This window comes from Otolemur garnettii, unplaced genomic scaffold, assembly GCF_000181295.1.
Source record: "Otolemur garnettii isolate 467f Iridium unplaced genomic scaffold, OtoGar3 scaffold00223, whole genome shotgun sequence".
Lineage (NCBI taxonomy): Eukaryota > Metazoa > Chordata > Mammalia > Primates > Galagidae > Otolemur > Otolemur garnettii.
In genome coordinates this window covers 989191-1000377 of record NW_003852618.1, presented here as the reverse complement: position 1 = coordinate 1000377, position 11187 = coordinate 989191, and the positions used below count along the sequence as shown (strand labels likewise).

At 38.9% G+C, this 11187-nt stretch overlaps 1 protein-coding gene across 1 annotated transcript; it reads right to left on the bottom strand.

The window, feature by feature from the left end:
• Positions 1-3494: 3494 nt before the first annotated feature.
• Positions 3495-10632, bottom strand: ZSCAN23 (zinc finger and SCAN domain containing 23). Its single transcript, XM_012812780.1, has 4 exons — positions 10531-10632; positions 4894-5382; positions 4499-4646; positions 3495-4127 (listed from the first exon to the last, which is right to left on the bottom strand). The coding sequence occupies exons 2-4, from the start codon at positions 5299-5301 to the stop codon at positions 3514-3516; spliced, it is 1170 nt and encodes a 389-aa protein (XP_012668234.1). The 5' UTR covers positions 5302-5382; positions 10531-10632; the 3' UTR covers positions 3495-3513.
• Positions 10633-11187: the final 555 nt, after the last annotated feature.

Here is an 11187-nt window from a genome sequence, read left to right as displayed (position 1 = left end):
AACATGAGGAATTGTATTAAAGGGTCACAGCATCAGGAAGGTTGAGAACCAATGGTCTAGGTGGATTTGTTTACAAGAGACTCAGCCATTCCTGATGGAGTATCCACTGTCCTGAATAGTGCTCAAAGGAGTGCTGGACTATGCTCAAGAACCAATGCAGCTATTTAATTGGATTTGAATTGATATTTCCTACACCTTGCTCAGCTGTAGAACTTTGGCAACTTTTGTTCTTTTAGACTAGAAATTTTAAGAGGATAGGAAGGAGTGGACATTAGCCCAGGGAACCTGAAAGAAGATCAGTAAGAGAGACTCCATGGGTTGAATGAAAGGAGCCATGGTAGAAAAAAAGAGAGAAGTGAGGAAAATTTAGAAATGGGAAAGGGAGACAACTAAGAACTTTGGGCCAGGAAGAACTCGAATAGTCACAGAAGCAAGCGTAGAACATGCCATTGTCTATCAGTTAAGCCAAATGTCATTTTTAACTAATGAGTTAATAAACATCTTACATAAGAAAAAATTAGCAGTATCAGAAAACAAGGGAAGTTGGTTTGATAAACTGTCGAGTTTTTTAAACCATAGTAAGCATCATTGCATTCTAAATAGTATAATAGTATATCAATCTCTCTATATTACTATAACTATCATTTCTTAGTATTTTTCCCCATTGTTGAGGAAAATGAGAATTTCTGAGATGCTATTAAAAAAAAACACAACATAAATCAAACATCCAGTGTTCAGTTTCAGCTTTTAAAACTCATTCCATTAAAAATACATCCTTTAAAAGCCTAATCTGTTCATATTTTAACTCTCTTAAGACCTGATGTAATAGAATTATCCAAATACATTGTTTCAACATATGGAGAAGTATTTAAGATATTTATGAACTCAGAGTATCATAGTATATATCATTTTATGGAATATATATTTACTTAGGAAGTTAATTTTATTTCAAGCTTAATTCTATTATATTTGCCTTAAAATCACTCTAAAATCCATATGTATTTCTCTTGGAAATAATTTACCTTCAACACAATAAAAATTACTCCTGAGGAAATTTAAGATTTTTGATAACATACACAATCAGCCACAGTTATAAATAGTTATACAAATAGTTCAATACGTTATCCCTAAGAATATATGGTAGAACCTAATATACCACACTGAAAAACACTACTTATCACTTCTCCACGTACAATTCTTGTTGCTCATATCTTGTTGCTCATGTGAAAGCTGTTGGCTTTTTTTTTTTTTTTTGAGACAGAGCCTCAAGCTGTCCCCCTTGGGTAGAGTGCTGTGGCATCACAGCTCACAGCAACCTCCAACTCCTGGGCTCAAGCGAGTCTTCTGTCTCAGCCTCCCAAGTAGCTGGTACCACAGGCGCCCGCCACAACGCCCGGCTATTTTTTGGTTGCAGCCGTCATTGTTGCTTGGCGGGCCCGGGATTCAAACCCACCACCTTAGGTGTATGTGGCTGGCGCCTTAGCCGCTTGAGCACAGGTGCAGAGCCAAAGCTGTTAGCTTTTAAGTGACAAGAATTTGACTTTGACTAAACTGGTGAGAAGAATGAAACAGAAAGTTCAATATTTTAAAATAGTGATTTTTCATCTACAGGAGTTTGTTAAATAGAAGACCAACAAATGAAATACTATTCACTTGTATGAAGACTAAGGAAGTTATTTTTATGGAAATTTCTAAGATTATATTCTTTCATGAAAAGGTATACAGAGTATAAATAATGTGCTATCTTTCTGTACAATGGAAGAAATAAGTCGTATTTTTCATATATAGTCATATTTTTTATTTTCTTTTTTCTAGGGACAGGGTCTGCTCTGACCCCAGAGTGAAGTGCATTGTTGAGATCATAGCCCATCACTATAACCTCACCAATCCCCCTGCCTGGGCCTCCCAAAGCATTGGGATTACAGATGTGAGCCAGGGCACCCAGGATATATTTTCTATTTACACAAAGAAACACTGAAAGATATATAAGAAACTAGGAAAATGGCTACCTATTAGGGGACACAAAGGATATTTTATATATTGTTTTGATATTTTTTAAAAATTCCTATTAAATAAATTAAATTTTCAAAGTTAAAAATAAATGACCACTGTGAAAATAAATAAAATGCTTCCAGTGAAATAAGTAAGGAAAGTGTTTAATGGACTCCACCATAAAAAAGAAGTTGTGCATTTACTGAAACATATAGATGGGAGGGTTGCTTAAAGCTATATAGTAAAATATCAATGACTTATAAATCCTTTAAGTTCCATATACTTTTAATTTCTAATTGGTGATAGGTACTTACAGTGGTTTAATAGAATGCAATACTCTTACTGCATTAGGAATTAGGAGACAGGGTTCTCATTCCAGCTCTGCAATGAATGGCTGTATGATTTTAGTTACTTCCCAAAACCTACTTTGCTGTATGTAGCAAGCAGAAGTCATGTCTAAGGTCCCTTACCATGATTCTATTATTCTTATGTTATGTGTACTTGCTGAATATTGAGTCTTCCAAACAAAATTGTTATTGCTATAGATTTCCATTTCTTTGTCTCTATACTTCTAGGTATAAGAGTTACTCAGTGTTAAGGGAAAGAAACAAGAGAGCATGCTGAGAAGCGTTGAGGTTTTCAATCAATGTGACTGATCATACTCTACTCTTGTATATGTTTGAAATTTTCTATACAAAAGATTAAAGAAGAAAAAGGTAAAAACCAAAAATGTTTATTCTATGTTATGGGAAAAACAGAAAGAAGCGTACATTTTCAAAGTGAGCTATCAGATTTTTAGCTAAGTTTCTTGGCCTCTATACAAATTTAAAATCATCACCATTATTTCTTATGATTTGCCATTATTTGCTATGAGCTGCTAACATCATATGGCTGTTTCAATTCCTCGGTTCCTGATTGAAAGCTAAATTACTAAAAATTTATAGGGAGAAGGTTTTTGTGCATTTATATGGGAGGATTCATTTATTCCATTTTGTAGGTTAAATAGAAAATTATCATATCTTATGTGAATGGAAAGAAATCAGGTGGTTTACATTATAAATTTTACTATGATTATTTTTAAATTAATTTTTACATATCCAGTGAACTGCCTTTGACATTTTTTCTTCTCAGGCTACATATAATCATCTTTAAACTTTTAATAAAAGCTTTAAGAAAACTAGGATGAGTACGTTTTCCTGAATTATTCCAGAAAACTTCTTGCATTGGTGTGTGTGTGAGAGATCAGGTCTACAGTACATATGAGGAAGACAACACAAGCAGCCATATTCAGTATTGCAACGCTGTGGGTGTCACTTGACCACCAGAGAACTTGACAGATGTACCTAAGATATTATTATCCTTCTCTCAGCATATACCAAAGGGCATTTCCTGGATCCTGGAACTTTCTATGCTAACAGATTAAACTATTATTGTTCTCTCAAGACAAAGTAAAAACAATATCCTTACTACTTTGGTTGGTGGTCTGATGTCAGGCAGTTTTGCCCTACCTGTTCCAAGCTGCTAGCTCAGTTCAGCCACAGGATGCACTTTTCTATGCTGGATGAGGTTGCAATGGTAAATGAAGTTCTTGCCACATTCTTCACATTCATAAGGTCTCTCTCCAGTGTGAATTCTGTGATGCTTTATGAGGACAGAACGTCGACTAAAACTCTTATTGCACTGATTGCACTGGTAAGGTTTTTCCCCAGTGTGGATTCGGAGGTGATGGAAAAGCCCAGCATTCTGGCTAAAGGCTTTGCCACAGACACTGCACTGGTAGCGCTTCTCCCCAGTGTGTAGTCTCTGGTGCTGGAATAAGCCTGACCGCTGGCTGAAGGCTCTCCCACACTCATCACACTCATAGGGCTTCTCACCCGTGTGTGTTCTCTGGTGCTCAATAAGGATAGAATTCTGGGTGAAGCTTTTTCCACATTCACCACAGATATAGGGTCTGTCTGCTGAAGAGCTTACCCGTTGCCTTTCCAATCTGCCTTCACGGTCACAGATGTCTCCACATTCAGTCATCTGAGAAATATCACCATTCAGTTTTCCAGAAACTTGTACATGAGATTTTATTTCCTTAGAAATCTCCCTCTTTGGGGCTAATTCCACATTCCAAGTCCTAGCCTTGCCATCTGAAATAATGATAATATGAAAGATAACATAAAATATGAAAGGTAACATTCATAACAAAAGAAAAAAAGTGGCCATGAGAGTGGGGAGAAGGGTATAAATAGCCACTTTTTCTGTTTTATTTTCCCACTCTAAAACAATTATACACAGACTAAGGGAGAGGATGTCCTGTATCATAACTGCTTGTTTAACTGTCTGCCTCTCCCACCAGACTACAAACTATGTGAGATAAGGGATCATGTTAATCTGTATTGTCACTGTATCCCAAGTACCTGACACAGTGCCTTACATATAGCAGATACTAAGTATGTGTGTTGAGTTGGTAAACATTCAAGGAATGAGGTAAACTACCTGAGAAAATTCTAATCCTCACCAATCTCCTGTACTGGGCACATTTCTTGCAAATTACACGGAAGCTGCTCTTCCAAGGTTTGGAACTGGCCACCTGATGATTCCTGATTGGCTCCTGGAGTTGCCTTCTCCTTTACAAACTTTTCCTCCTCATGAGCATGGGTCAGGACCTAGTAGAAATTAGGGACAAATGGGAACCAAATACCAGAGAGAACATTGCAAAGAGGCATTCTCAGGGCCACTGGATAGAAAAGGAAGGACCAAGAAGCTGGCAAAGGAAAAAAGAGGCAGAGAGATTAAAATCCTACAACAGATAAATTCGGTTACAAAGACATCTTCCTCCTCCTCTTTCTCTTGTTGCACTGAAACCCATTCTTGTTTCTATAGATACAAACCCTTATTCTTCCATCTTCCCACCTGCTCTCCTGGCTCATCCAGCTCTTGCTCCAAATCCTCCAGTACAGTCACGGCCTCCTCTCCACTCATAGGGTGGTGCTCTCTCATCCAGGCCTGGAGCTCCTCTGGCAAGATGGTGAGGAACTGCTCTAGCACCAGAAGCTCCAGGATCTGCTCCTTAGTGTGCACTTCTGGTCTCAGCCACTGATGGCAGAGCTCTCGGAGTCTTCGAAGAGCTTCCCGGGGCCCAGGTGTCTCCTGATAGCAGAACTGCCTGAAGCGTCTACGAAAGATCTCTGCAGTATAACAGTTATTTCTTGACAGGCCTGATTCTGGCCCACAGGAATGGTCCTCCTCTTCTTCCTTTACCTTCACTGTCAGGGGTTCCTCCTGCATATCTGCAGTCTGAAGGGCCAGGGTTGTGGCCATTAAAGGCCGAATTAACTATTCAGAAAAATAATCTATCCTTGATAGTTCTTCCTGGTTCTTTTCTTCTGGAATTCTTGAGATCTAAAAAATAATTTGCAAAGAAAAAAATATAAAACTGCAGAAAACCTCTTGACAGCTGAGACTGGGAGTATTTATACTAAAATCAGTTCCTTTGTCTCATGAAGAATACTGACTGAATGCTTACTTATGATGAGGACTCTGCAAATACTGATACAGATAATATGGGAAGTAAAACATAAATAAAACAAAAAAAGCTCATAGTTTTTTTGTCCTTTTTTCAAGGGCAAAATCATTTTGATCATTCTGAATGAAATAGGTCAAATCAGCATGAATATACTAGGTTTCCATTTGAACTGCAAGATGCTAGACCCATAGTAAGTTTTTAGTGGAATGAAGGTAGACAAGCACTTTGGGCCCAAGTGGTCACAAATGACAATAAGAATCAAGAAAAAAAGGGAAACAAAATAGATGATGGAGGGAAAGTAATGTAAAAAGACAAAATGAGAAGCTTAACAACAAATGCTCTTGGGAGGAGAGGCAGAGGCCCTCTAGTTAGATGAGGTGTGGAGGAAAGAGATGTACATTTGAAGTATGGAGAGTCTGGGATTAAAACAGGATCCTCCAGGTATTCCCTCCAGTCTTGGGCTTCATGTTTTGAGCCTTAGCCTCCTCAATCTATAAAATAGGAATCCTAAAACCGACATTGCCAATCCTTCTGGATTGATATAAAGATAAAATAAAATCATGGATAAAGAGCACAAAGTTTAATAAACTCTCAAGTATTATAAATTACCAGTTTTTATTTTTCTTATGTTTCAAAAGACTAAATGAATATCCTAGGCCAGGTACAGTGGTTCATGCCTATAATCCTAGCACTCTGGGAGGCCAAGGCAGGAGGATCCCTGGAGCTCAGGAGTTGGAGACCAGCCTGAGCAAAAGAAAGACCTTGTCTCGACTAAAAATAGAGAAAAACAGCCAAGCATTGCGGTTGGTGCCTGGGGTCCCAGCTACTCAGGAGGCTGAGGCAGGAAGATTGCTTAAACCCAGGAGTTCAAGGTTGCTGTGAGCTAGACTGCTATCACAGCACTCTAGCTGGAGCAGCAGAGTGAGACTCTTCCTCAACCCTGCCCCCCCCCCCCCCGAACAATAAAAATGAAACGAATATCCTAGTGATCTAAGCACTAAGGCAAAATCAGAAAGCAGTTGACTGTAGTGGTCTTGGCTCAGAGACATTAAAATGAAAAATATTAATCCTAATATTTTAAAATAAGAGTAGAATTTGAGCTTTTTCTTGGTCTTTAATTTCTTGGAGACTCTCTTTGAAGCACCTTTAAGGTAGAGAGTAGGTGATTTTATGTAAACTACAATTACCACTAACAAAACAAATGTCTATGATCACTTAAAGTTTATGAACAATCTTAACTAGGCTAGTAATTAATGAAGGCAATTTTCTGGTTTTTTTTTTCAGACTAATATGAGGATACATATGATTAGATTCCATTGGACAATTTCCTGAAAGAAAAATAATTATGTGACCTAGTGATTTATAAATACCACTTTTGGGCAGAGGCTTTCAAACTTTTTTGACCAAGACCCTCAGCAGGAAATATTTTATAAAAAAGTATCCAATGTACTCAATAATAATATGAAACCAATATATAAACAACCACATACCCACACAAAAGAAAAAACACAAATATAGTCTAGCAAGTGGAAGAGGAGAGGAAAGACAGGGAGCGGGGGAGGAGGGAGGGTGATTAGTGGTATTTCACCTAACGTGGACAATGTAAGGCTGTTCAGCACGACCTCTGGGTGAAGGGCTCAACTACAACTTGAACTTTACCTCAGAATTGAAAACAAAGTAACCTAAGCATTTGTATACCCTTATATTAATTTGAAATTTAAAAAAATTCTGGAAAAAAGATGTAGTTTACATTATAACCCAAAACACACATACATATGTATGTGAATATATATTTGTGCATATACAAGATATACCCATAAACACAAATAATTTAAATAATTTCACAAAACACTGGTATCCTTACTTTATGAGAAATGCTATTATTTATAATCCTACTTCATTTTTTTTTTTTTGAGACAGAGTCTCAAGCTGTTGCCCTGGGTAGAGTACTGTGGCATCACTGCTCACAGCAACCCCAAACTCTTGGGCTTAAGTGATCCTCTTGCCTCAGCCTCCCAAGAATCCTACTTCATTTGTAAAAAGTCCACAACCTACCACATAGATTTTATGACCCACAAATGAATCATCACTTGTTTTTAAGAAGAATTATTATAATTCACTATAAAAATTACCCTACAGTAATCTTAGGTATTGACATGCATCATGAAATTAAATAACTAAGGATAGTTATTTAAATCATAAGTGAACATTTGATCACATTACAACTAGAAGAAGTTAGATTCATTTTGTCACTACTGGTTATGTTTATCAAAAGGGAAAACATTATAGCGTAGAAAACAACCTTCTGGGTAACCTGCGACATAATCCTCTCCACTCCACAAATTTCTGACATCTTTGGTTTGGTTGACTACTATAATCACCACCCCAGGATGAGTAGAGAGGACTTTTTCCTCTAAAGATAGGGTCCTTGAGTTCATGGTTTTCCTCCACTTTTCTTGGTTAACTCATCACCACTACAACTACCACATTATCCTTTTTCCTTCAAAACTTTTTATATACCACTCATTCATTCGGCAAATATTTTCAGAGTCTACCATATTCCAAGGTACTGTTCTAGGCCCTGCAGCTATAGCTGCAAACAAAACAAAGTCCTGGATGGTGCCTGTGGCTCAAAAGAGTAGGGCACTGGCCCCATATGCCGGAGGTGGTGGATTCAAATCCAGCCCAGCCAGAAACTGCAAAACCAAACCAAACCAAAAAACCCCCAAAGTCCTTATCTCATGGATTTATACTCTTTGTTTTTTTTGAGTCTCACCAGGTCACCCTCGGTAGAGTGCTAGGGTATCACAGCTCATAGCAACCTCAAACTCCTGGGCTTAAGCGATTCTCTTGCCTCAGCCTCCCAAGTAGCTGGGACTACAGGTGCCCATACAGCACTCGGCTATATTTTGTTGCAGTTGTCATTGTTGTTTAGCTGGCCCAGCTGGGTTTGAACCCACCAGCCTTGGTGTATGTGATTGGCGCTGTAACCACTGTGCTATGGGCACCGAGCCATGGTTTTATACTCTAATAACAATATTAATAATAGGTGACATTTACAGTGCTTTTAGTGTACCAGGCATTGTTCTAGATGACATATATCTCTATTTACTCCTCAAACAGCATGGATAAGATACAATTTTTATCTCTGCATCACAGAGAAAACTGAGACACAAAGAGTTTGTCACTCATCCAAAGTCCAAGTTAGTCACAGGTAGTTAAGTGTTGAAGCTGCAATTCAAACTCAGCTAATCTGACTTCAGAATTCATAGTCTCTGATGTTACCCTGCCATCTGTAAGTGGGGAGTAGAGGTGACAGGATGAGGAAAGGGAACACAGGAGACAGACAATAATTAAATGTATGTCAAGTGGTAATAAATGCCATAGAGAAAATAAAGGTAAAGGAGACAGGGAGTAAGGAGGAAGAAAGGCTACTGTTTTATGTAGTCAGGGAAGGCTTTGCTGGAAATGTAATAGCTGAGGAGACATGCAGGAAATGAGAAGCAAGTCATCCGGCTATCTGTAGAAAAACTGTTACAAGCACAGGGAACAGCAAGTGTAAGTCCCTGTTGGTGGGAGCCTGCGTGGATTCTTCAAGGAACAGCTAATTGAACAATGTGGCTGGAACAGAGAAAGCAAAAGGGAAAGTGATAGATAAAGCAGGGATCATGAAAGGCTGATATAAGGGTTCTGGTTTGTACTCTAAGAGATGTAGGAAGCCATCGGAGGTTTTGAGCAGAGGGGTGACATTTTACTTACATTTAATATAAAAGCATAACTCTGGCTGCTGTGTTAATGACAATGAAAAAAAGAAGAAGCAGGAAGAGAAGTTATGATGATGATCCAGGGAGAAATGATGATGGCTTAAATAGGGTCTGATGAATTTATACCAAAGTGAGAAAATTTGGGGGTACAAATATCAAATAGGTAAATTCAGAATATCTGCTCTCACATTTCTCAGTTAACCCACCATGGATTCAAAGGATTAAACAACCAAACCACTCACACTTTGCTTTTTTTTCAATCTTTCAGGCTTCTGAAAAATGTCTTTTTTTTTTTTTTCCTATTTGCCACCTGCTCCACTTGGTTTCAAGTCCAAGTTTTTTCATTCACAGACAACAGCTGAAGCTCTGAGCTTTGCCCACAGATCATTTGAGGTTATGTGGTGGTTCAGTTGGTTTCATAAAAATCAATTTCCCTCTCAATTTCCCTCCCTTAAAAGCCCAGGACTACTGAGGTCGAAAAGAAGGACTGCATTCAAATGAGAAAAGTATCCTCCTGGGTTGTAGCTGTAAAGCTAACATGGAAACAGACTCAGGAGTCAGCACAGCAAAGATGGGCTTTGGGGGTCTAACTGCTTGGATTTGAATCCTGACTACACTGCTTATCAGCTGTTTGACCTTTCTTCTTGGATGTTAAAAAAGAGAATGCATAATCGATATAGTAACAGCGCCTAACTCACAAGAGTTATGACAAGTAAGTAATATTTGGAAAGTGCTTAGAACAGTGCCTGGCTGGCATATACACATAGTACATGCTACTTAAATATTCATGTAAAAGAAATCAACAGACAGCAAGAGCCTTATACTATGTGAATCAGAATAAACATGAATCAAACTAAGAGAAGTTGTGGCATATTTTAAAGCTATCCCTGCTCACTGTCAAAAATAAGTCCACAGTAGAGGATAAGACATCGGAAAATATAAGCATTCCATGATATAGAATCTATTCAGATAATATTAATAAGATGTGGATATGGAAGAGTTCAGAGGGCCACCAGCACTAGGGTTGAGAGGTTGAAGAGCTCTGGAGCAGACATGGAGCAGGAGAAAAGGGTAGGGAGTGAGGACGCTGACTTTAGTCAACATGGCCCTTCCAGGCTCCGGAGCAGCCTCCTCTGCCCCTCACCTGCCCGGCCAAGTTCTGGCCAAGAAGCCCTCGCTCCCCCACAGCCAGTCCGGGGTCGCAGCGCACAGACCGGCCCTTCCGAAGGCCCTCAGCAGTAGCTTGAATCCGAAGCTCACGGAGGAATAAGTGAGAGGAGGTACCACCTAGCCCAGTTTACACCACCTCCTAAACATTGGCAACCGCAGCTCTGAGAATGATAAACTATACAAAGGCCGGAAGTACGTCACAGAGGCGCGCTCGCGGCGGCGCAGCGGTTCTGGCTGCGTTCCTTCTAGGAAGCCTGGATGTTTTCACACCTCTGTGGTGGCTACGCTGAGTACGGTCTTCGAGCGTAGTGAGGAGCTTGGAGGCGCCTTTTCTGCTAGGGGGGCATATGATCGTACCTAAACTTCGTGCTTTACCCATATTAGTTTATTTACTCTGCATAACAACCCTGTGAATCAGGAACAATTAGCTTCATTTAACAAATGAAGATACTAAGAAGGCACATTCCTTCTACGTTTATCAGTTGTCATTCCCTACAAAGAAAACCATATCTTTTCCCTGCTGTCTCTCATTTTATCAAAATGAATTCATGGATTCTTTTAAAATTCAATGTTATAAACAATTACTGCCATTATTATTTTGATGGTCCAATTATTTCAAATTTGGTCATTTAGAACCCTTTCAAACTGGCTTCAGTAAGTCCTGAAGCATTTTTTGTGCACTTTATTTTCTCACATGAGATATTCCAGGCTTGTTTAATCCTTTGCTATCCTAGACCTGAAACCACC

What these genes read in the sequence shown, in the direction of transcription:
- ZSCAN23 (XM_012812780.1), bottom strand. Translation starts at nt 5,301, where the DNA reads ATGGCCACAACCCTGGCCCTTCAGACTGCAGATATGCAGGAGGAACCC. An exon ending in TGGATGAGCCAGGAGAGCAG is followed by an intron (nt 4,647 to 4,893) that starts GTGGGAAGATGG and finishes AATTTCTACTAG; the next exon opens with GTCCTGACCCATGCTCATGA. An exon ending in GTGCCCAGTACAGGAGATTG is followed by an intron (nt 4,128 to 4,498) that starts GTGAGGATTAGA and finishes TCATTATTTCAG; the next exon opens with ATGGCAAGGCTAGGACTTGG.